We start from the raw sequence: 26,755 nt of genomic DNA, 5'->3' as shown, positions 1-26,755 counted from the left end.
CCTCTGTTATGCGCAATTCAACTTTTTTACGCATGTGTTTAAGTTTAGCTGCCAGTGTCTGCACTGAACCCTTGTTAATGAGTAAACTTTGGGAATTTGGGCACTGCACTGAGCTCCTATTTTTGTTTGCCCTTCAGGGAGAGGTCAGTGTTTACACTTTGACCTGTTGGTTTGGACATATAGAGAAGAGGGCACGGACAATCTAGCACCATGGATATCGGCAACGATGTGGACCTGTCCAATAAAAACATCACCCCATTGTGGAAACGTCGCACGGACTCTTGTAAAAAGACCCAGGACTCAAGTAAATCCAAACCGCGACCCCTCAGTTACCACTCAAATGGGGTGATGACGACGGACTTCCCTGTGGAGGACAAGTGTTCTTTCACCTTGAGCCAACCTGCCGAGAGGCTGGTGGTCGCACCCCCCAGCTGGGGCAAGAGCACTGTGGTGTTGAAGCACGTTCTGCACAAACCTGCCAAGAAAACCAGAGTTGTTCGAAGCATCAGCATTGGGCACCTCTCCAACGGACTCTTCTCACTGTCCAAATTTAGGTCTGAGGATAGATCCGCTTCACTGGACAATAGAGTGTGTAATGGAGACAGGAAAACCAGCAATGGAGTGACAGTGTGGCAGGAAAAGCATCTCCAAGACCCCCAGAAACACACGTCCAGCTCGTCCAGTTTGATCTCACAGAAGGACCAGATTGCGTATGGGAAGAGTTCACCTGACGGTGTTCTTCTTAATTCCTCTCCTGTCATGTGTCCACGCTCTCCCAACAACAACCACAAATACAACCACCATGAACTGTCCTCCGTTTCGTCTGCATCCAGTCCATCGCCTCCAGCCCGGCGTACCCCTACCCCCTCCCACAGCTCAACCTCCAGCATCCCCTCCCTCTCATCCCTTACCTCCTCAGACCCCCCGACCCCACGCTCCCCATCGCCAGCAGACAGAGGACAAATGCTCCATAGACCGTCCTCATTCTCGCCTGCCTCCTCTCAGGACACCAGACATGCTTCTTCCTCTTCTTCCCTCTCCTCCACCTCACCCTCTCCCTCCCTTTCCCCATCTATGTCTCCCTCTCCTTCCATCGTCCTCAGCACTCACAGCCCTGCTGCGCTGAAGATGGGCACCCAGCAGCTCATTCCCAAGGGTTTGGCATCGGATACTCGGCAGATCAAGGCGCCCGCCTCTGAGCCACAAGGCCATGGTCTGGCAGGGCTGCTGGGGTTGGATCATTCCAAGCGAGCGGTGAAAGCCCTTAGCATGGTAGAAACGGGAACCTACTTTTCTACAGGAGGGGTCCAAAGCGAAGCGACAGACGGGGAAAGTGAGAGCCCGGGGACACTAAGAAGGGGCCTGAGAAGTACATCCTACAGGAGGGCTGTTGTGAGTGGAGTAGACTTAGAGGTCCCGTCGGTAGATCCTAAGGCCCATCGGTTGTCGCAGCCTGTCATCAAATGGCTGAATGAGGATAATACAGGTTCACCAGTGAGCCCTGCAAGTCCTGGCACTGTTAGCCTCACTAGCCCCGGAACAGCCAAGCCTGCGAGCCCTGGGACACCCAAACTCACAAACCCTGGGACACCCAAACTCACAAGCCCTGGGACCCCCAAACTCACAAGCCCTGGGACACCCAAACTCACAAGCCCTGGGACACCCAAACTTTCTAGTCCTGGGACACCCAAACCTGTCAGCCCAAAGATTTCAAAGCCTGCCAGCCCTGGGACAGAAAATCCTACTGGCATTGGAAAAAACAAGGTGGGTGCACTCGAGAAACAAACACTGGTGCTCTTGAAGAAAAAAAAGGGTTGAAATCTACCAAAGTACAATAATACATAAATAAAACTTTTAGGAGCAGGAGCAATTTGGAGGTTACCTTCAAATGAAGAACTTCAAGAATTTTAACTGTAATGTGTCAAGGTCTGAAGTTTGCTATTTTTTCCATATTTGGGTTGACTTTCTGTACCTCATACAGAATATGCTGCTAACATACCCAACTGGCTCTATACAGTTTTAAAGAAAGAATTTGAGCATTCACCTGCACTACCTATCACTGCAGATGTACAGCCCTGTAAATACCCTGAGAACTTTTCCATTTAATATTTCCTTTTGCTGTAACAGATTGACATTTCTTCACTTAGTTAATCATAATTCACATGATGGGTTTATTTTTGATCGGGCACAAAGATTGCTTCAATATGGAATATTCAGTATTTGGAGGGCAAAGTCCAAATTGTAAAGTGACAACACAGACTGAGTATTGTGGAACAAACTTAGCAGCAGCAGCAGCAGGGCAGACAAGGCCTTACAAGGAAACAATTAATGTGGTTGTTGGGAGACATGACGTAATGTGACACCATGCCCACACATACAAACTGACATACACAATGGCTCTGTAATTAGACGGGGGTCAATGAGGAGGTCACAAGAAAGGGCACAGGCAGGTCATGGACAGGTGACTGAGGTATACAAGCCTATTCCATTTAAAGTCTGTCGGTGCACGCTTTCTCAGTCCCTGTTTGTCCAGGTCATTACAGTTGTGATGCATTTTTTTCCCAGAGTCCAGATAAGAAGAAAGTTTTGACCACTCAGCGGACATTTGACAGTGAGGGTGAGAAACTCCCATCTGTTTTGTTTCTACCTCACATTTTCCTTCATTGTAATCCTTCAGTGTCTTTTCTTTTGGCCTTTCTGTCTTTTTTTTTTTCAAGAAAACAATATCTTCCTTTTTAAAAACTTCAACATGATGGATCTTTCTGTGAATTTCAGAGGAAGAACTGTACCAGAACTACCAGGAAAAGGCCTTACATAATGATTCGGATGAGGATGCCGATTCCAGAGAACCCAAACCCGATAACGGCATTGTGGTGCAGTACAGACCTATACGTACCTCCTGGAGCCAACTCAGTGTGGTTAGACATAACACACACACACACACACACACACACACACACAAACTCTAGCTACATCCAGTATACAGACAGACATACAGTATGCACACAGTGGCGTGGCTGTGCAGTCTTGGAGTTCTAGTGCTCTGAAGAATGCTGTCATATCCAGTTTGGCCACAGTTCATACCCATCCTCCCACTGTTTCTGCCTTCCTCTGCCCCTGACTCTGTTTATAAGGGAGTGCAGGAGCATTTCTTCTAAGACTCGGGTGGGCCAGGAGGCAGACAGTCAGCCAGACCCACAGGAAGTCTTGCAAGCACTGCTGGGCCTAATGCCAGTGTGTTGGCAAACTCTACATACTCGTCAGACTGCAAATATGCTTAAAATGTTGCCTCTACAGAGAAGTGCGGTGGCTCTTCATTACATAATATAGTTAGGGATTGGAATGGATGGATAGAGGAATAGAGAGGAGGGGAATGGGCTAATTTAGTTTTCTACTTAGGCATTCCCATCTGTTTGTTTACTTGTTGAGGAGGGAAAGTGCCGGAGCAAAAACAGGCGAGGGCATAGATGGAGGCAATTAGGATTAGTTCTGAAATTGCTGAGCTGAGAATGGTATGCACTCAGACTTGAATAAATTGGAAATTGGATTCAAAGTAGAGAACATTGCAAAAGTGTCTTGGGTCTTTTTTATTCTTGTGTTAGCCAGGAAGACACAGAGGTGAATTGAACTGAATCAGACATTACCGTGCTGACCAGGACTTTCTTTTTCCATCACAGCTGCTTTACAGCTGTAGGTCTGTGAATGTGTCTGGCCAGATGTGTCATGTAACGCTTCTGGATTCTTCCTCAACCTTTGCATTTTGTAGGAAATACATGACACTTTCATTGTCCTGGTATGTCAGGAAATAAGTTTATTTCCTGAAGCCAAGAAACAGATAAAAATGTCGTCATCGTTTAAGTCTTGTCTTCCCAAAAAGTTCCTCTCTGTCCTCCCCGGTATCTCTCGCCATTCAGGGTTTGATAATATGTCACTTCCCAGAATTTTTTCATTTCCAGGAATAACCACCTGTAGTTTCGAAGGGTGGAGCTTCCGTAGAGCTACGTTGTCTCTGGCACTAAAGCTGCCTGAAACTTGTTTGTTTTGTCTGCTTCAAAAAAAGGAAATATTGATTCAAGCTTTAAAAAAAAGCTGTGAGTAATTAGCTTTCGGTTAATGAGACCTACCTGGTTGTGTTTCAGTTACAAATACATCATTTCCATTTGTTTTTAATACAAGTCAAGTTCATCTCTCAAACTAGGCACATAACTCTCACTATCACCTTTATCAGCCTGGGTGTCAGCAGGTGTAGTGTTGATTCTTTGAAATGTCTTCATAAATTGCCTGGTTGCAACATGAATCTTCCAGTGTCTGTTGCACTTACTCTTCGGCCAAAATAGAAATCACACAGCATGTTTTGTGTGTACTCCATCCACAAGAATCTATTTTGCATGTTGTGGCATTTGCTTTTTTGATTGTTGTGGTCTTGTTGTTTTGCACTTTAAAACGAAGCTGTTGGTGTGCGAGTGAGTAAGAACTTCCACCTACCCTGAGGACATCAGCTACATCAGTAGGCAGTCTTTCAGTGTGGGCCAGGACACATTAGTGTACACATTGCTGAAAGAATGTGGCCAAATGCGACCCAGACCACCTCCGAATTTGATCTGAGCGATCACATCTCAAGACACATTGAGGATGTGTTGTGTGCATTCACATCTGTACCCAGAGCTGTGCACTTGTGATCCTATCACCTAGGACGCGTGTTCATACCAGATTGAAACAGGACAAAGTTCAGTTGGCATCATGACAGGCACCAAACCCTTACAACTCTAAAATGATAGCTGGTTTTACTGATATGGTGTTGAGGGTTTGGCAGAAGGGAAAACAAGAGCAAGAGAAATAATAAAACTGATGTATGTGTGAAAGGAGTACACAGAAAGAACAACAAGAAATGTTTGGTATGCTGCAGGTTGTTTGTTCTCAGTGTTTGCTTAAGGCTGCAGGGCAGATACTAGAGAGAAGGAAGGCTCCTCCAGGAGCAGTATCACTTCCTTGTGTCTTTACACTGAAACAGGATGAGATGCTAGAGGAAGTAAGGAAAGACGGTCTCTGTGGATTTGTGCCTGCATGTGTGATCTGGTAAAACATACTGTGAATGTGCCCAAGGTTATATTGGATATATTTGGTGGAACAGGAGACGGAGGCATGCTTTTATTCAACCTTACCTTCAGTTTGTCAGAGCCACAGGCTGATTAATTCAATTGCACTCCACACCCAGTTCATTCTAAAAGCCTGCTTGCTGTTTCAATCTTATTCAAATATCTCTGGACCACATCTCGCCAGCCACATACCAACACGCACATACTTTGCTTTTGCTTATGTAGGGCCTATGCTTCCTGAAAAATGACATTTTACCTTTAGAGATTTTTGGTTACAACAAATTCCCTTTTTCTACACTCACCCTGCACCTCTTTACTTAGTGAAGATCTTTCTTCTTTCCCATTTCCTACAGTAAGTTAATTGGCCCTCAATTCAGTGTGGTATGCAAAGTGCTCCTTTCTTTGTGTGTGAGGACAACAGTGGCACGTAAGCACACACCCGTGCTACAAATTCAAAGGGCTCCTGACCTGATTTTGTTTTCTATTCAGGTAAAGAAAAGTGGTCTGTCTGAGAGGATGAGTCAGGAAGATCGCAAAAGACAAGAGGTAGGAATCATACTTTTGTTTGTTTGGTTCAGAGTGAAAATAATCCAATTTTAGGCTGCGGGCACGCTAACCCAAGAGTTACTAGGGGTTTCCAAGCACTGACTGGAGTATTGCTGTCCATTTGGTCTCTGTAAACTCTACTAGACCGATAAAAAAGCCATTAAAGGAGCACAGCCGGACGCATGGATCATGGACTATTATATCTTTAAAGTAGATGCTTTGTAAAGCATCAATAAATAAAATAAATATTAAGTTAAGACAACCTGATGAGCAGAAACACCAAAGTAATTGACAGAAGTGCTTAGATGTGTGTGGTATTGTTTAATAGCATTCCAAACGTTGTAGAGCCCAGGTATGTCAAGCACATTCATGACAGAGCCCATCTCATAGAGAAGCGAGTGAGTCAGGAAATATATCAACTGAATATTGTGAAACAAAAAAACCCAAAACAAACATGAGTAATCCCCCTCTTTTCAGTCTCTCAGTCTGTCCTCCTTCTTCTGCCCCTCAACAGGCCATTTTTGAGGTGATCTCGTCGGAGCACTCTTACCTCCACAGTCTAGAGATCCTTATCCGAATGTTCAAGAACTCTGCAGAGCTCAGCGAGGCCATGACCAAGACTGAACACCACCACCTCTTCTCCAACATCACCGACGTCTGTGAGGCTAGCAAGAAGTAAGTGCGCAGTTGTGTTTTAAGAGTTATTATCAGACGTATATAGCTGTGTGTTTTCTTGTTTGGTGTATATTTATAGAACTGTCTCGGTGTCAAGGACTTACAAAAAGTGCTGGTAATGACATATTGGTTGGTATTTTTAGGCTGCCCTTATGTGTTCCGTAGAAGTCAATCAGAATTTGTGGATTCTGGCTTTGGCTAATGAGCTAGATAATTTTCTTATTTAACAGCACTTTAAAGTTGGTAGACCGCACTCATTCTATGTAGGGCGTGTCTGTAAACACTATCCCAGCCTGACACTCCAGCCTCAGAGTTGTTTTCATTGTGTAAGGGATTGTGGGTAGGTGGCACTGAGCTGTTTTCTGTATGTATGTGTGGTCAAATGCTGAGGGGCAATTTGAGTGACAGAACAAAAGAAGAATTAAGCTTTAATTATAGTGGCATTATCAACATGAGCATTCCTTGCTGTTTGAGAGAGCTGAAAAGCAGACTGGATACAATAAGCCAAAATTTGCTGCTATGAGCCCTCTGAGTTTACCTGTCCATCATGATTTATAGTGCATGCATGAGGAATGTTTAATGACATTCATGGCCAGGTAACCATGAACTTCTTCCAAGGATCCCATAAACTGATGGAAACACTCATGCATGAGAGGCCATGAAAGTTTAGACTGACTGTGCTGCCTCAGCAATTACTGGTTGTACAGGCCTCCATTATTTCTACAAATGATTGACAGACGAATTTCTGAGCCCATGTGTTCTTTGTTAGGTTCGTATGTGTTGGTGATTTTAACTGTGGTATCATTTCTCATGTTGTTCTTTATGAGATTAGTTCAGTATGATAATGGCCTCTATTAGAGGTGGACTATATAGCGATGTATCGTGGCTTGTTCCTCATGGGATGTATAAGATGACTATATCGCAAACACTGAGTATGAATTGTCATGTCTTTTTGTTTTTAGACTTGCTTTGATGCTTTGGTTCTTTCGTTCTCTCGCAGACACAAAAAGAAAAGAAAAAAGACGCACAATCTTGATACGTCAAACACACTCCCCCACCCATCCACTTCACTAGTAGATAGTCTGTGAGCAGGAGAGGTGTGTGCTTTTGTAGCTTAAGGACTCCAGACTGCGACCCTTTTGTTGGATTTTGCAACCATGGAGCACCAGTGCAACCACTCAAAGTGAATGAATCCCAAAGTTTGACGGCGTGGCTTTAACAGTTTAACATTCTGCTAACTGCTACCATCTTACCGCTGACAGGAGGCTTCACGTTACAGCAAAAACATCAACACTTACAGCTCGAGACGAAAGCCTGAACTTTATTGTAACAGTACTTTATTTAACTTTATTATAACAGTACTTTGTCTCAAATTTATTGTAATGTTACTTTATTTAACTGTATTATAATAATACTTTATTTTATTTAATCGTAAGACTTTTAGTTAACTTTACCATAACAGTACTTAATTCAACTTTACTATAACTATACTTTATTTAAATTTATTATAACAGCACTTTATTCAACTTTACTGTAACAGTAGTTTATTTAGTAGTTTAGTATTTTAGTTGTCTACAGTAGTTTAGTGGAGATTTTAAAATATCAACAGATACTACATCATGTATCACAATATAGTCTATAAATATTGCATTATCCTTTGTAGGCCATATCGCCCAGCCCTATCCTTAATTCATTATGTGCTGGTATGAAGTCATGTTCACCATGGCAGCAGTCAGTTTATTGGTGCAGTGATGTCAGTTTACAAGCCTGCTATAGGGACTTATGACTCCACAATTAGTCCAAGGTTTAAAGTCTTTTTACACTCTCCCTCCCATAGCCACATGTTTACTGAACCCACTCTGCCAAGAAGCTGTTACCAAGTTTTCAGGGTTATTCTTGATAATACGAATCAACAAATCTGAGCATGACTTGAAGTTAAGCTGAGGTTGTGAGTTTACCCAGAGCATTCACTGCCTCCTGTGTGCAACTGTTCATGACATTTGCTGAAGGATCCCATGTCAGGATTGCAGCCCCCTCCTCGGAGAAAGATTTCTTCGTTGCATACAGTCTACCAAACATGTACATTTGACTTATCCTTATTATCATAAAGGAAAAAAACACTTTTACAAATAATACTCCTCGTTGTCCACATGTGGGTTGACATGGACATTGTTTGTACATTTATTTACGCCTCATTCCTGCTCTGCATGAACGGTGCTATCTATAAATTCCTCAACAATTCCTTCCTGTGCTCAGACCTGCTGCAGCCCATTTCACTCCCCTCTCTCATTCCTGCACACAGACCCCACACAGTAATGCAATACTTTACCCTCCCTGCCTACTTAGACCTGCATAGCCCCAGGGAAGAGAGTGGAGGGCACGGAGATGGTGAGACAGCAGCTCTTAAGATATAAATTGGCCTGCAGCACTGGTTAAACAAGATGTTTTACTTGGAACAGATAGTCAGGCTTTAAGTTAAGAAAATAGTAGAAATCCACCTGCAGGCTCCAGTGTAGTGTTTGTGTGTGTGTGTCTGTGTCTGTGTATGTGATAGTGAGTGGGAGGGCTGTTGAGTATTTTAAATGCAGATGTGTTACTGATTGTATTTCCCTTGCAGCCTTGGGATATGACATACCTCATTAATTACCATAACATACTTTATAATTGGAACAGCGTACTGTACAACCAAGGCAAACTGACACGGAAGCTGATAAACTTTCATTCCTTAGTACGCACTGGTAGAACAGCCTAATTTTGGGCATTTCATTTTTTTCCTCACCCTGACTCAACTCTCTTCCCTTGACCTCTTCCCTCATGACACCATGCTATTATTGGGGTCAGTGAGTTTTGCCCCAGGAGGGCATGAGGCCTGAACTTGAGCAGCCTTGACCTGTTAAAGCTCTGAATACACCTTGAGGACATGGGCCAGCAAACAGGGCAGCATGTGTGTGTTTTCTGTTGCTCATGACCTCATTAGAAAGGCTATAGTTCAAAGAGTGCAGGGTCAACAGGAATGCAAGGTTACATGGTCACAAGAAGCATTGTTTCCTGCAGATAGTCGTAGCACAGTGTGTATGTGGAGCAGGTAGGGATAGCAATGAGTGCAGATGAGCTCAGACTCAGTCCAACTGGTCAAGGTCAGCATCCTGTCTGTGTGACAGCTTCCTGTTTGTCACCTTGGATCGTGCATCCAAAAACACTCATCCTCTTGAAGTGGACCATGTGGTGTGCCGTTAAACCGGCCATCTGGTGGAGCTCAGGAAGAGGAAAAGCCTCTGTGTTATGGTTAATGGTAGGCTATGTCTATTTTAAGAGGCGGGGAGTTCCTCTGTTGTGATCTTACAGCGGGTTTGGAAGAAAGGTGTTGGCAGTGCTTCCTGCCTTCCTGACTTTGTATCTGTCATTGTATCCTATATTTTTTTCCAGTGTGGGATGAGTCATGATTCGATGCGTCTGACTCAAGCTGTTGCCATGTACGGTATGAAGCCCTGACATACTAACCCTGATTCATCCTGTGCTTAGGTTCTTTAAGGAACTGGAGGAAAGACACCAACAGAACATCGTAATCGGTGACATCAGCGACATCATGAACAAGCATGCACAGTCCAGCTTTGATCCTTACATCACGTACTGCTCCAACGAGGTCTATCAGCAGAGAACCCTGCAGAGGCTGGTGTGAGTGACCGAGCAGACACACAAACAGATGTTCATGTCGTATCTCTGTTGTATGATATCCAACATAACTGCTCTGACACTTTGACCTAGAGAGTTTGCTCGGCCTCCCGCTCATTCTTTTCCTCTTTCTCTCCATGTATAATCACTTACTCCTCTTTCTGAACACCCAATCTCCCTTCGTCCTCTCTTTCAGGTCAAAGAATCCAGTCTTTAAGGAGGTGCTGAACAGGATAGAGAGCCACCCAGACTGCAGGAACCTCCCCATGATCTCCTTCCTCATCCTGCCCATGCAGAGGATCACTCGCCTGCCCCTGCTCATGGATGTGAGTGCATGCATGAAGTATGAGCTTTGGAATGACAAGACTTTGACTCTTACACAACAGTTTGTTTACTCGTACTGTCCGGGCTAATTCAACATGGGATGTGTTCTAACCCTCAGAAGATGTTTGTGTGACTTTACATCATCCCCTGATAACTCTTAACTGATGAACCTCTCCTTTTAATGTTTTTCCTTCTTCAGTTTTGTGCTTCCTTTGGCGCACGATATTCTGTCCCTACAGTACCTCCCTCTCTTCCTCCCCCTTGCCCTACTTTCATCCCCCTCTCTCCCGTTCTCTGTCATTGTTTCCCGCGGGACTCTGGGGTTTATGCTAGTACACTCAGAGGCTTTTGGATCCTGAGAAAGTTTGGTTTTAATTCATTGCTTCCCACAGCTTTCTTCATGCATGAATATTTTGTCAGGCTTTTGGTTGAGTGTGGTGTGCATGGTTGCAGTGCGTTATTGTGTGTTTTTGTGCATGAATGTTTTTTACATTATGAATTAGTATCACTGGTTTGAGCCCTGACTATCTGTGTTGCAGACAATTTGTCAGAAGACACCTAAAGACTCGGCACAATATGAGGAGTGTAAGAAGGCTTTGCAAGCAGTCAGCAAGGTGCGTGGGTTTGTGGAGTCAACCACGAATATTAAACCAAGTCATTGTGGATTTTCTGTTTTTATATTTTCATGAATTTTGACCTGCATATCTAAACATATTATTTTGATACATCCTCCTGAGACTCTGTGTCCGCATATGAGGACGTCACATTTTGGGTTTTCTTGACCTTATACTTCGTTCTACTTAACTCAGACGTGTTGTCCTCATTCGTGGACACTTTTTTGTGCCATTTAGTGGTAGCAGGAGCACAATACACTAATCCATGTAAAATCAAGATGGCAGCCATATCTGCAAAGTCAGGCTGCAGCCGATCCCGACACAAAACTGGACAAGGTCCAAAACCTGATACATTTATTTGTTTATTTATGATTGATAACATTTGTAGTTTGAAATGCCAACAATTTATTTTATCAGTTTTAGCAACAGCAACAATCTAAGACACTCTTAATTAGAAAGCACTCGTTTGAAGACATTGGGAGTTTATCATCAACTTGTTGAGAGACAGTGGGACTTCATTATCTTTGACAATGTTTGTTTTTTTATACTTATCAGGTCCAACTAATCCCACATATCTAAGAGAATTTAAAAATGTGCACCAACAATAGTTCAGGTCTCAGGAGGATATGTTGCTATTGTGAAACTATGGCTCAAGAGTCTTGCCTTAGGGGGCTGTACACATGCTGCATCTTTAACCGCCTGAAAAACGCCAGGTTGGGCACTAGGCACTTCTCTTGTACCTACTCTGTGCCAACTTTTAAGGGCGTGGAGGCAGGTTGAATCTGAGGTTGCAACCATAATCAGCACCTTATCATAGCCTACTTACCAGAAATCCTGAGTGCAGAGCTGATCTTCTTCCAGGTGTTGTTTTGTAAGTGTGTACTAGGCCAGAACTATTGTCCGTGGGACAAATGTAAAGCTCCTGGTAGCTGTGCACTAAAGTGATCAACTTATGGATATCTATGGAAGAGGGGAAAGGTATTGTTCCTCGTCACATGACATGCAGTGTGCACTGCTGCATTCCAAAAGGGCGCAGCCTTCGTGTCATGAAAAATAGACGCTTGGAAGGCATGCACGCCGCGGTGGTGACGCTCTGGCATTTGAGCACACCTGCCTTGCATCTACATTGAAAAAATTAATTTGAGGGTGCACAAAACGCGGAGATTAGGACTGTGGTGGAATAGTCTTTTTTTGTTTTTTTGCTTTGGAAGGTTCCAAACTGAGTGAAATGAGAAGTATTTACGTAGCAGTCATGATAGGTGTTTCAGTGCTTCCTTTTAGTCTATTAGCAAACGGTACACTGGACCATCCTTTATGAAAGGAAAGGAGATAATGCTGTCCCACAATTTCTTGCTGCAGCAACATTTAAAGTGACCCACATCAATGACAGTTACCGCTGCCTAATTATGTAACCTAGTGTAACTGCAGTCAGATTCTCTTAGCACTCCGTTGTATTTTCCTAAGTCCCTATGAATTCTCCTTCACATCTTTCCTTGATCTCATGCTGTTTTCCATCGAGGTCAAGGAAGAGTGTTTAGGAGAGGATATGGGACATACAGATAAAGAATATGGCTGTGAAAGCATGGTTAAAGTAATCATAATTTAGAAAAAATAGATAAATAAAAAAGATAACAAGAGTATTGACAGTGACAGTACCCCAGAAAGTGAAGAACATTGTTCTGTGACTCAGCAACAGCATTTGACAAACGATGAAGTATTACAAAATAAACATCTAGGAAATCTCCCTTGGCACTAGGCAAAGTTTGCTTCCCCTCAGAAGGGCTACGACCTTTTAACAAAGTTTGTTTAAGTGTAGATGGGAAATGATTTAGGAAAGGGCTCCAGATAATGACAGCACTTGCATATTTTTTTTTACTGTTTATTCGCAGCCTAAGATTAGGCAGGGATGCAATCACTTCCTATTTAATGCTGTATTTTGGTGAAAAATTTTCCCCTAAAAATGCAAGAAAAATAGTTAATTTCCAGTAGTTGTTGTACTTGATAAATATGAGCAGGTATTTTATGATGATTAATGGATATAAAGTGAAAAGCAGAAGGAATACATTGTGACTAATAGACACTGTGTGTGTGTGTGTGAGCAGGTGGTGAGGAAGTGTAATGAAGGAGCTCGCACAATGGAGAGAACGGAGATGATGTATACCATCAACTCTCAGCTGGAGTTCAAGATCAAGGTATGAACATGTTATGTAATACACCAAACAGTTGCATCTTGGGTAGATGTGTATTTATTAAGTAATAAAACATGTGCTCATGCAGTCATATACAGACCTCACACATATGGAGACACACCACCGTCACTCACTTGGTGAGATCTACACACATAATGCACACACGGCTTGGCAGACGCCAGTGTGTCTAAGTAGTGTGGGAAATAGCTGTTGGCACATTTGGTATTCACAGATGTCTCGCGAACATATTCTCAGTCTGCATAGCCAGCTGTTCACACATGCACACACAAATTGCGATTAAGGAATTCCTGACGGCACCAACATCAAAATATCGTTTGGTTAGATTTATCGCCACTTCCTGTTCATCACATTCTCTTTCTCCTTTTCCTGCAGCCGTTCCCGCTCGTCTCATCCTCCAGGTGGATGGTGAAGAGAGGAGAGCTGACAGCGTTCGTAGAGGACAACGGCATCTTCCTTAAGCGGATGTCGCGGCAACAGGTCTACTTCTTCCTCTTCAATGACGTCTTCATTGTCACCAGGAAGAAGAGGTGAGAGTGGCTTTGCATTGGGCTGGTGTGAGCATGGTCTCGGTGTGCAGGTTTCATTCATAACTCACCTGTTCTGACATGTCGAGGGTGAAAGTGTAATCATAAGCCGTTTTTCGTTGTGTGAGTGTGTGAACCGCATATAGCCAAGACCCTGAGCACAGGGTGTGTGACATTGTCTCTATATCCTCGTGTTTAAACTTGTTGTGGGAAATGAGGCTGTTAAGAAGAACAGTTATTGAGGTATGAGCTGAAATGAAAGCAAAACAATTGAATTACAAGAAAGAAAATATAAACAACAGCTTCACAGTCATAACATGATGTCATTATCAGCAGGGCGAAGGAAGATTTTTAAAAAGTTAAGAGGGATTGGCACATGTTGATGCACTGCACACGCTTCCTCTGCTTTATGGGTGTGTTTATTAGGATGAACAGGTGCAGTTACCTGAACCTGCTGCGACTTGGCATCGTGAATCTGAGCATGGTTTTCTGATTGTTGTGGAGGTTTCAACATGTCCTGGTGCTATGAATCATCTGGAGCGAGTAGGCCTGCTTAATGTCAGCCTTGTCAATGAGTCTGCTTTACCCTCCTCTATTTTCTCTAGTTTTCGACAACACTATGAAGCAAGCCATAAAAAGGACTTCCTTGAAATGATGTGGTTTTCATTTGAATGCGTGCAGCGTGGGTGTGTGCGCACAAGTGCGTCTATTTTTGCCAAAAAAAAGTCCTTTCCCGTCCATCTCCCTCCGAGTCTGGAACTGATTGTCCCGCCACTCGCAAAAACTACGAATTCCTAAGAATCGTTCAAAAAAAAAAAAAAGGAAAAGAAACATTCCATGTGATATTTTTCTGGGAATCTGATCCAGGACGGCAGACTCCAGCAGTGTGTGGTGTCAGGCCCGTGTTTGGAAGAGGGATTTGGGAAAGGGAGTGCTCCGGAATCACAGTGTGTATTTGTGCGTGAGTGTGCGTTTGAATGGGAGACGCTGTTATAATATTGGTTTGTGCTGCGGGTGAGCGTTGGAGCCCTGCTGTGGCACGCTACTCTACTGCACTCCATCTGCAGTAATCAAAACAAAAACACACCAGGGGTACACGAGGCTAGTCAGGCACAGCCAGGTCATAAACCTTCCTAGACATAATGGTGTAATAGCTTTTTATTATAGCTTTTCATTATAACTTGGAGTTTGTGTGTGTGTCAGGGGGTAGCTTACAAGCTCCCAACCCACCTTTGTTGCCAAATGCAGTACTTTAGTGCACTTGATTCCTCTCAGCTTCTTCTTGTGTCACTTTTTATAAGCTTACATTTTAAGGAAAACCATGAAGGAAGGGGGAAAGGTTAAAGCCACAGCACTTACACAGCAGAGAGAAAACATTCCTACGACCTGAGGCCATTTACAGTTTTATAAGATTATATAACTTAATACTTAAAGGAAAGAGAGCAGTGCACAAAGATATATTAGTTGATTTGGAATCCTGAAGGTTAGTTAGACTTTAGATGGGGTTCAATAGCTGAAAATGAATCTAGTATCCTGTAAGGATGAGAATAACCAGAGGATTGACGATACGATATTATCACGATACTTATGTCACGATACAATAATACTACGATTTTAAATATGTTGCGAGTATGTATGCTGAGTATTGCAATACAATATATTGCAATATATAAACCTTTTCTCAACTTTGTCAACATCTGTTTTATCTTACAAGATACAGTTTTCAGTCTGTTCATCTCACTTCAGCCATTTTTTTTGCAGCAAAATGAACTTAGTGGACTGAAAAAGGAATTACTTCAAGTATTCTAGTAGGCTACCTACAGTTTGATTTACATGTGTCATATTTATAATTTACTTAATAAAAATCGATACTTGGCACTGTGTGACGATACGATATTGCTGTACAAAAAATATCGCGATACTATGCCGTATCGATTTTTTCCCCCCATTCGTGGTATCATGGCTGATTATCAAATCTAAATTCTTTCAAATCTGTTATCAAATCTATTTTGTCTCAGCTTTTAACAGTTTTGAAACTGTAGAAATTGGACTATGATAAAAATAAGTATTTTTTCTTTAGCGTATATATAATCACCTGAAAATAAGAATTGTTGTGTGTTTGTCACCTTAGAATGAGCCGTTTATCTGCATAGGGAGCGGGTCCTTCTCTGTGGAGATCGCCATGTTGCTCCGCCATGTGTCTGCAATAGCCCAGAACAGATAAACCAAACACTGGCTCAAAATAGAGCCATTTGCGTTTTGTCGTCGGCCACTGTAGTTAGCAGCTCCTCCGCGATGAGCTGAACAGCGTGGGAAAAGTGCTGGTTTTTCACATGTAACTACTTTCTTTGGTGGTTTTACTGGTTTAAAGCACCTGGTCCATTTGTTTTGACGAGGAGGAAACCTTTGCGGAGATAAAAGATGAGCATAAATTAGCAGGTGCTGGGATAACGGCCCATCTGCAATAAGCTGAACAGGATCAACGAAACACTTTTTTTTAAGGTAACACTGCTCTATTCAGTGTTTTTAACAGTTTTAATCCCCTGGTCCATAATTGCTAAGCCTATAATTAGGCTCATGGTAAGAACCTCCATAAAAGTGACCACTGAAGGAATCCTAACTGGGAATTTACGCTTGGCACACAGGAGAAGTTTCAGCTGGTTGCAGTCTTCAGTCCTCACCGCTAGATGCCACTAAATCCTATATACTGCTCCTTTAAGTCTCCTTTCATTGGAAAGTATTTTTATAATGGATTAATGGTTGTAAGCACAAATGCCAAATATTCTCTCGTTCCAGTGTCTCTAATGTGGGGATTTGCTCTGTTTTTATAGAGCTGTAAATCAGATGTGTTTGGGTTCTGGAGCGTTGATCAGATAAAAACAGGACATTTGAGGATTTCAACTTGGACTGTGGGAATGTTTTTACTTTTTTTGAGTTTTAATAGACCAAACAAACCTTGATTACTCGAGAAAGCTATCATGATAGTTGCTATTATAAAGGGAGAGAAGATGAACGATCTTATCAAATACGAGATCCGTTAGATTCTCAGCCTATTTTGTCAACTTTGAACTGTGTCCAAAATACAGCTGGCTACGAAACCAAGCCCTTGTCAGACTGGCCTATTGTCACACAGCGGGGAAAGTTTTGATCTGCTGCTCTCTGGCTCACAGAACACTTACATAACACTGAGTCCACACCAGCTGGCTCCTCTCTCATCTTCACTTCCCCCCTTTTTCCTGTGTGATACTGGGCATCATCTAAACATTCAGTATTGTTGAGGTTTTCATCTCTCCCTCCTCTCTTTCTCTCTCTGTCCTTTCCGTTTTTTGGTAGTCATGACCTTGTGGTTTTTTTTGTGTGTGTGAGAGTGCGTGCAAGCCTATAATCCCAACACTTTCTGTTCTAGTTTTTTTCCCCTCCCTCTGTTTGTTTGACTGTGCCATAGTCTCAACACTCCTACTGTACTTTGCACCAGAACATTATGCTCTTACCGTGTGTGTGTGTGTGTGTGTGTGTGTGTGTGTGTGTGTGTGTCTGCCTTCATGCTTGACTTCAAGTCCTATCTCAACATCTCTTGGAGGATCTGCGTTAAATCTGCTTGAGTGTTGAAGAACTGGTTGTACACTGGTAACGTGGTAGCTGGCACAGCTGTGTTGACGTGTGGTAGATGCCTGCGTTATCTCTAGCAGCAGACTGAATTTCATTCCAGTAAGAGTGTGTGTTTGTTTCTGTGGAAGTAGCCACACAGTAGATGGTTTCTTGCTCTTACTATTTAACGTTTTAATGCCTCTCTCCCACATTCTGACATAGGATATTTAAACTATTTCCCAAATTCATTCCTCTGTTTAGCAATATTCCAACACTGTATACCCACCCAACCACACGCATGAGAGAACTCATCCCACAAAACACGTAGATTCCCCACCCACCCCATTCCCCAACATCATGTTAATGGCATTCCAGGCATTTCACCTGTAGGGCTGTCAGGAGTTGAAATGCTGACGACCATAAAATCCTGCTAACAAAGAGATTCTTATGTTACCTGTGAACAGATTTGGGATAATTCTGTTTCTACTTAGGAACCTTTAGGATTTTTTTAGGTTTACATGAAGGTCTGAACTGTTTAGAGGTGAAAATGAATGATTACAAAGGGATACGTCACCCACAGAATGAACATCTGCATATCAGTTAGTCATGCCTCACACGCCTTCACAGAAAACAGCTAACATATTGATGTAATGATTAATTAGGCACCATGTCTAACATCAGCAAACTATATCAGAACATCTGATTACAAACTCTCACACAACTTGTTCAGTTCAGCTTTTGGGAAGCACTGCGCATACGACTGGAGAAATGACACTTAGATTACACTGCACAAGTTTTGCTGTTGTCAAACAGGTCCCCAATCAATCAGTAAATCAGTATATTTGCCGTCTTCCATGGAGGCGGGTGAGGAGCACAAGTTTTCTTAATGAATTCACACAACATGGCATGACTAAGTGATATATAGTACACAAATGGTCATTTTTTGGGGGGGAGAAATATTCCTTTAAGGAATTTATAAGGGATTAGATGCACGGTTCTTGTACAGACTTACTTAAAACCCTTACCAATCAATTTTGAATTTCCACCTTAATTGAACTATTAAGACCCATTTAAAGTAAAAAATTCAGGGGATGTTTTCACGGTTTGGGTCAATGTTTATAGCCACTATTTAAGGGGGTTTTACACTTAAGAAAACCGTTAAACTCCCTCCCCCTCCATTGACACTTTTAAGACAAATCTTAAAACATTTTGGTTGTTTGTAGTAGTTTTAATACTTTAGTATTTTAGGATCCTTTCTACGTGTAATTGTTCTTACCAGTGTAATTCTGTTTTATATTTTTGTATATGTTATATTGCTTTATATTTGTGTGTTTTATTTTGTACAGCACTTTGGTCAACCGTGGTTGTTTTTTAAATGTGCTGTATCGATAAACTTGATTTGGTTTAAACTGTGCGTATAATCCATTAAAAAAACTTGATATATTATCCCATTCAAATCCTACTGAAATACATTTATTACCCCATTTATTATTAATCAGAATTTATTGAATTTTTAAGATTAAAAAAGAGGGGAGTCTGTTTCATAGTGTAACATGCTCCAGATAAGGTTTTGAAAGAAATATACTGTGATAAAGCTATAGATTAGTAAAGCTGATTAAAAATAGAAGTATAAGGTAGAAAACTAAACAAAACAAACCCGACCAAAATAAGAGTTGTAGAATCTTCTCATGTAACTGTTGGCAAGGAAGCAAGGAAGCAAGTAAGCGTATTTTCCCAAATGTCACCCTCTTCCCTTGAGCCACAGGTCAGTGTGGTTAGCCTGATGCACAGAGCGGCTTGTGGTTACAGTTGGATGCAGCCTTAGCGCAGATACTCCATGCTGCCCTTCTCTTCCTCTCCCTCTGCTTTTATCTGATCTGTCTTTCCCTCTCCTCTCTTCCTCCTCTTCCAAGGAGTCTAATTGGTTGTGGGCACCAGGCTTTAACTTGATTGATTGGTGAACAATAGGGGCTGATGGGTAACAGTTGAACCTTGTTGAGAACCTCCCGAGTGTGACTGGATTCTCCGACCAGTCATGACCCCAGAGTCCAGAGAGTGTGTGTGTGTGTGTGTGTGTGTGTGTGTGTGTAAGTGAAAGAGCGAGACAGTGAGACATGGACAGATACACTGTTCACTACTGTTTGTTTAACGACTACCTCTGTCCCTGCTTGTGCTCGTGTGTTCAGTGCTCTAATGGATATGCTGGCTTACGAGAAGCTACTTCCTGTCTGGTAGCTTTTCAGCTCGGTTGCTGTTTCAGTCTCAGGTTGATGAAACACATGTGGGCTGGACCTGAGCTCCTGTTCTTCAACATGTAAACACACACACTGTTTTTCTCCAGGTTCAGTGCAGCAGCATTAGAGGTACTGTGTTTCACAATCAGTACCAGATGTTTGACTAACTCTGCGTACACGGGGTCATGCTCAGTTAAAGGTACTCATGGGAAATGTAGGCATATAGAAAAGAGACCGGGCGGCAGCTGATTTAGTGTAGGGATCATGTAGACAGCCTGATGTTTGGACTTTTGACTGGCACAGAATCTGAGACAGCGACGGCTGATTTATTCACCCAGGTGAATGTGGTTAACTACAGTCTATACCCTCTCAGGGGGTTGAATAGCTGAGGTACCATGAAACTAGATCTCTACTGCAAACAATGAGCTAAATTTTAATGTGTGAGAGGGAGTGGAGGCATGGTATACTGTACACACTAATCAGCAAATGTTATTTCAAATATAAATTCGTACTTGGTTTTGATTATTGAAACACGATTATTGGCTTTGGATATTTTGAGTATTTTAAATTGTGATTATTTTATTTTCTCCAAATTAATTAGATAACAAGAAAAAATGTCGCCATGGCAGACATTAATTATTTACACTCCTTAATGTGTAAATAAATTTATGATTTAATATGATACTGCAAAAACAAAGTAACAGTAGCATATACATGGTGACTGGTACATCATGTCCATGTTGTAGCAGAAACAGGATGCAGACAGCATTTGGGGCTGATGCATTACAGCAGTCGTGGTGTGGGGCTTTCAGCAGGCTACTAGCTACAGGAACCATTCAGGGACAGAAAAGCACAAATAAGTAATCTGAAAAAATCAAAATAAGGGACAGCTGTTTGTGAAGTGATACTAATGTTTGTCTGCATGGTTAGAAAAGCTGAATCCACCTTTATATTTGAATACCAACCTGCCAAAAGAGTGTCTGGATATCTGAGTAGACTGGGCCTCCATGATCTTTAACTCAAAGCAAACCCAGTCACAGGAGATGCAGTGGTCTAATTTGCGTGCTTTTTTGTTTCTTTGCATTTCTATCTAACTGCACTGGCTGGTTGGATACAGAGGAAAAAGGGTTTTGAGAGACTTCATTTGACTGTCAAATTCGGTAACATGTGTTTGTGTTTGTCTATGTAAAATAACTGGCTGTTTCTTCTTAAGACAAACAGTAACAATGCTCGGGGAAATTAAAAAATGCACCACTGGAAATTCTACTATCAATGATTACGTAGCTAAAGGGATACTTAACAGATTCTCAACCAGCTTTGATTTATTTACTAGTTTATTTGAGATTGACACATGCACAAGACATTGCTTCATATGTAAAATGCAAAGTAGATGCAATGCACACAGGTTTCTAGCCATGGCTAATTCGCAACCCCTGTCCCTGGTTAGGCTTTTAGATTTAAATCAGCAAGTGTAAGATTACTGAGCATGGAGTGATTCCATACAATAATACAACACAACATACACAGTGAAATACAGACAAAGACTAAGTCAAAGAGAAGACCGCAATAACAGAGCCAAAAAACAGTTAACAATGACTATGTTGTGTTTTAATATTGTAGGTAGAATGTGTAATTGAACTGTGGTTATCTTCCCTCCATCTTACCAGCGCTCAGATTTCTCAGCTCAGATCCGCTGGATGAAAGGTTTTGCGTTGTCCAGTTGACTTTCACTGGCTTTTCACATGAACTACAGATTGTACTTGCGCAATTTTGTATGCCTGACTTCACGGACAGAAAGAGTATAGAGGCATATTGAGAGAGAGAGACCCTCCTCTCTCTGTCTCCGTCTATCAAACGCAGACTAAACTCTGATTAAACTGTAAAACTAGGCAATGCTGATCAAATATAACCCAAGATTCTCACATACTACTACTACTATTACTACATTGACATAAGGGTCCAGCTGTGTTTCTAAGTGTTGGTGTATGTGTTGGATTTCCATGTGGTAGAGCTGTTGTTTCATCTCAATATACTGTCATAAACATGGACAATAAAGCAGGATCTATACTTGTGAGTTGAATCGACGTAGCCTGACGTGCACCTCCCCAGCAATGTAGCTACACGTCACGTCGACGCAGACCTCCTGTATATTTTTGGAAGCTGAAACAATTTCCCTCAGTGGAAACAAAGCTTTTATTGACTTTAATTTCACAGAGGAGAGGAAGGCTCCGCTAGTCGCTGGGCTAATTTATACAATGTAAAATGCCATAGGCTTGTGCAAATAACGTTAGCATGTTATATTTGATGGAAAACGTGTTGAGTATAAGATAGTTGAATAAAGCAGTAGCCTACAATGTAAGGAGAAGTAAGAAAGGACTAACTTACAGTGCACAAGTTGAAGGAGATGACACGATTGCATTTTGCTTGAGCTGCACCTTGTATTAATCCATGTGACAAATAAATGATTGATTGTGTATCTGAGTCCTCATGCAGTTTGTTAATTATCTCATGCAAGAGCACTTTAATGATGGGTGGTGTCTCATATATCGAGGCCTTCGTCCACAAAACTTCCGCCGCACTTGATTGAATTGGATGGCTGCCACTGCATTAAGTGCAGTAAGTGAAATGATATTAAAGCTTTCTGTCTCTTTTCCAGTGAGGAGAGTTACACTGTGATCGACTACGCTCTGAGAGACCAGATCTGGGTGGGTCCCTGCCAGCCAGAGGATGTCAACCTGTCACCGGTGAGAAGCACCGCCAGCATGCTGAGCTCACGGCAAGCTGGCGCCAACCATCTTTTCCGCCTGCGCTTCCGTAGCAACCACTCCGGTGAAAAGGTGCCCATGATCCTGGGGACGGAGCTGCCGTGAGTGCTTTATTTTGTCACCTTTGTCCCTCTGAAATGTGCTGTTTGTTTCACTTGCATTGCAGATATTTTGGTTTCCTCCATGCTCTAATATGCTTTTTAACTTGGAGTAATAGAGTCCCAGTACCCCTCTCTCCTTGGCTCTTGTTTCCTAGTCTCTTTCTGGACAATTACAGGTCACAGGGATATTTAGTTACATCTATTCTCAAGCCACAGCCTGAGCCTCACTGCTTATTGTTTATGTGACCTAGGAAATGGAAGTTTATTGGTCGTTCTGTAACACAGACTGACTGTACCAGACAATTGTATTGTTTACTGAACATCTTCTGACCTGAGCGTCTATTCTGGGCAAAGCAGCTCTCTTTGTTTAAACTCTGCTGGTTGTAGCTGAAATGTTTTGCATGTGCAGCGTAAATGATTACTCACACATCTGACCTAGAAGTACCGTCAGTACAGTAGAGCTTCCTTGATATTTCTGCCTGTGGCTGCGTTGGTATAGTTCAACCCAACCCAACCTCCTCTCCTCCTCCTTCTCGTCTCTCTTTGTACAGCAAATAGAGTGAAAAGCGAGGTTGTTTAAATAGATTATATAACCCGCACAAACAAAGAGGATCTGTCATATATTGGGCTCCATACAGGGTTTATTTGTTCTAGTTAGCGATAGGAGTTGCAGTCCGTGTGCACGCACACACACACGCTCGGTTTTCACTGTAATTATTTTGTGTGGTCCACAGCTTTGTTGAGGAGTGTTTTCATATGCACGGGGCCTGTTCCTCCTCATTCCTGTACAGTCGCAGAACCTCCCTCTGTATTCTCAGCACAGGTGTGGTTTTCAACTTCACTGCACAAAAAGCTGTCTGTAAATGTCTCTCAGCTCTTTTAAAGCCTATATATTGTTATTTTGTGACTTCAAAGTTAAAATCTAGAACAGCCTGAATTCTAATTTTTACCACAGCAGTAAAATGCAACTTGTTGTTGGTAATCACTGATAATTAAACATGCTGAGGTAGTTCAAAGAATAATAGTTATTATATAATAGTCAAGGCAGGACATAAAGTTAGCCTGCTAACAACAGCTTGGTATGGAGATGTAAAGGTTTTATTGATACCAATGCCATTATCACTTCCTCCTGTCGGTCCAATTCTTCATCGTCTCCTGATTAGTTTTCTGTGTGAGGAAACAAGTAGTCCTGCACCAGTTTTCAGCTTCAACACAACTGTTTTAGTGTCTCTGTGTCTGTCTTTTACAGACGTTACAAACAGCACTGATGTCATTTTTCTTCATGAAATGGAGCCATGCTTTTGACTGTTTCTTCCTCTCAGACTTGATTCTTCCTTGTTGCAAGTTTTCAGCAGCGTAGCCTCAGGCGTTTGACGTCACTGTTTGCAATGCACAACTGTCAGAAAAACATGCTGGAATCTACGTATACAAGGAACTGATAAGCTTGGAGGGATAAGATTCTTGACGGTTCTCGACTCCTATTCTTTGCTCAGAACATGGTGCAGTTGCATGGAGGCTAACCGCTAGAAACATGAAAATGACAGTAGTCAAAAACATTTTAAAGAAAACAAAGCACCTTAGCATGATATCTTTATAAACCAATGCAGCTTTCAAACTTCTTTACATCAGGATGCAACGGCATTTTGGTAATTCTAGGTGGGCGATATGACCCTAAATAATATTGTGATATTTGAGGGTATTTTTGCGATAACGATATTCCTGATGAAATGACAAATTAGTAAAAATAATATTTTATTATTAATTTAAGAACATAGAATAGCAACAAAGTAAGTGATGTAGTTTTACAGTTTGCCGTCAAATATTCAGTAAAAACTAAACAAAAATGATCTCTAATTTCTTAAGTTTGTTAATTACAACAGTAATGCAGGATTTATAGTTGTGTGCAGACCCTACGCATGTAGCCTACACCCTTGTAAGCAGTTATACTTCTGCGGTGGTGTGCCTGTGTCACTCTGCAGTTACACCTCCAAAACACTAGTCGGCAGTGGACACATTTTCCCCACAAATCCAACATGCTAACGTCATTAGCACAAGCCTACGGCATTTTACATTGTATAAATTAGCCTAGCAACTAGCGATTTTTCCCTCTTCTCATATAAAACCAGGGACAACAGCAACATTTAACAAAGGTAACAACACTCAATTTGGCTCCATTACAACTCACAACATTCACCGACAAAACAACTGTCTTATACTAAACACGTTTTCCAAACAAATATAACATGCTAACGTTATTAGCACCAGCCTTTGGCATTTTACATTGTATAAATTAGCCTAGCAACTAGCGATTTTTCCCTCTTCTCATATAAAACAAGGGGCAACAGCAACATTTAACAAAGGTAACGGCACATAATTTGGCTCCATTACAACTCACAACATTCACCGACAAAACAACTGTCATGCTTGTTGTTGCCGTGGGTGATGTCAGTGTTAACAAGTCAAAATATCGCGAGTATCAGGATATGAATTTTTCATATTAGAAATCATACTGGTATTATTGTGAACGGCACGATATGGCACACCCCTATTGGTAGCACCTTCAACATTAGGTTCCCAACCTGTGTCTTCTTGTGACCCCTCACAAAATGTTATTTCATTTAGAGGCCTTAAAGGGGAAAAAAAAACAAACAAAAATGAAAGCCAAATTTTATGTTGCACTTTTAATTTCTACCCTGGTTGTTATCCTGCCACTCTCAGGTTTGGAACCACTAAACCACTGTACACCTCCACAGCACCTTTTTGTGTTTGTTCCTTGTTGCAGTTGGAAGTAAAAACCTGTTTCAGTGTTGAATAGCAGCGTGGACAGTCGGATATTGGTCCCCATGCTGCGACTAAGTGAAACCTGACAAAGCGGCTGCAGTAATAGTGTTAAGTGTGACTGCTGTGGGCCTGCGTGGGAGGGAATCTTTGTGACATGACTTAAATGTGCTGCCTGCTGAGCCTTACATACTGCCCATGTATACATGAGGGGGTCTCCTTGTGTAACTGCCCACTCTGTCTGGATGTGTGTGTCATTGTGGAAAGCCCCTCGACTCCCTCCTTTGATAGCTTGGGTTTTGGGGCCCTCGGCTAACATCTAATAATGTGTATGCGTGAGGAGTGCAGCGCTCCACTCACTGTAGTTACTGAATGAGCTGAGCAGAGGAGACCCTGGAAACTATCCTTTGTTACAGTGGTTGCTAGGCATTGTTTAAGCTGTTGCCTAGCAGCGGCCCATTGTTAAGTGGGCTGTTTCCCACGACTATCTCTCCCCCCGCCTGTTTCCTCGCTCTCCGCGACTCTTCTTCACAGTCCCGTGTCTCATCTTGGAGACAGCAGCCAGTGTCTGCTCTTTGTTTTTGATGACCGGAGAATAACTTCCTTTTCCTGCGGCCATTCATCCCAATTTAGTGATCTAACCCGACATGACACATGGAAGTGGTGTTACATTAGCCAGTCTATTTTGGGCGTGAAGTGAACTGAAGGAGAGAGCACAATAAGGAGTATTGATGCTTTCTCAGAGTGAGAGTAGGGTGCAGCTAATGATTATTTTCATTATCGATCAAAGTGCTTATTATTTTGATTACATGTTAAGTCAATAAAATGTCAGAGAATATTTTAAAAACTGCCTATCACAAGTTCCCAGGGCCCAGGGTGATGCCTTTAAATTACTTATTTTAATGGAGTAACAGTCAGGCAGGGCTACCACTAACCATTACTTTTATTATACAGGGCTCCAGACTACCTTTTTGCAATAGGAGCATTGTAGCCCTGACTGAAAATTTTAGGAGCACAAGCAGAAAATTTAGGGACACACTTTAAATAATCGTGTGATGCAGTTAATCACATTTTTGGCCATTAATATATATATATATATGTGTATATATATGTATTACTGATAAATGCTTTGGTAATGTTTTATTTCAAGTTTACATCGTCATGAATTGAGCAAAATTAATCTTTTACGACTGTATACAAAGCATGTAAACAAAGTATGTGGTCAGTAACCTACCTCCTGTTATGACAAAACAAAACAAATGCATTAAATTTTATCAAGTGTAACGCACACCCAGCTCCTGAACTGCACACATGCAGTGTCGTTGCTATATGTGAGGCTAACATTTTTCGTCGTTCTTTTTAGAAAGTTCAATCTGTCCCTTATACTTAGTAAACAGTAGCTCCTGCTTTGTGATGAAATATGCAGCGTTGAATTTAACTCATCATTTCGGCCTCCTCTGCAGATTGTATTGCAGCTTCCTGCCTGCGAAAGGATGTTGAAAGTGGGGATTCTGTTTCATTTGTAAACCTGTCTTGTCAGATTTTATGTTTTATGATTTTATGTTTCATTAGTGTATCATGTCTGAATTGTGCAGTACCCGTTAGTGATGCGCAGGTCGGGGTTTTTT

The 26,755-nt window shown here is 41.9% G+C and overlaps 1 protein-coding gene across 1 annotated transcript in view; it reads left to right on the top strand.

Annotated features, from left to right (window-relative positions):
- LOC117259399 (rho guanine nucleotide exchange factor 26-like) overlaps nucleotides 1–26,755 on the top strand; it is a 36,204-nt gene that overhangs the window by 629 nt on the left and 8,820 nt on the right. Inside the window, exons 2-12 of the mRNA XM_033630715.2 lie at nucleotides 138–1,764; nucleotides 2,566–2,617; nucleotides 2,776–2,918; nucleotides 5,586–5,642; nucleotides 6,157–6,317; nucleotides 9,840–9,992; nucleotides 10,186–10,315; nucleotides 10,853–10,927; nucleotides 13,030–13,119; nucleotides 13,510–13,664; nucleotides 22,140–22,349. Coding sequence (XP_033486606.2) covers nucleotides 211–1,764; nucleotides 2,566–2,617; nucleotides 2,776–2,918; nucleotides 5,586–5,642; nucleotides 6,157–6,317; nucleotides 9,840–9,992; nucleotides 10,186–10,315; nucleotides 10,853–10,927; nucleotides 13,030–13,119; nucleotides 13,510–13,664; nucleotides 22,140–22,349 — 2,780 coding nt within the window. The 5' untranslated portion in view covers nucleotides 138–210. The remainder of the gene's footprint in view (nucleotides 1–137; nucleotides 1,765–2,565; nucleotides 2,618–2,775; nucleotides 2,919–5,585; nucleotides 5,643–6,156; nucleotides 6,318–9,839; nucleotides 9,993–10,185; nucleotides 10,316–10,852; nucleotides 10,928–13,029; nucleotides 13,120–13,509; nucleotides 13,665–22,139; nucleotides 22,350–26,755) is intronic.

The sequence above is a fragment of the Epinephelus lanceolatus genome, chromosome 4 (genome assembly GCF_041903045.1).
Source record: "Epinephelus lanceolatus isolate andai-2023 chromosome 4, ASM4190304v1, whole genome shotgun sequence".
Classification (NCBI taxonomy): domain Eukaryota; kingdom Metazoa; phylum Chordata; class Actinopteri; order Perciformes; family Serranidae; genus Epinephelus; species Epinephelus lanceolatus.
This window is presented reverse-complemented; position numbering and strand designations above follow the sequence as displayed.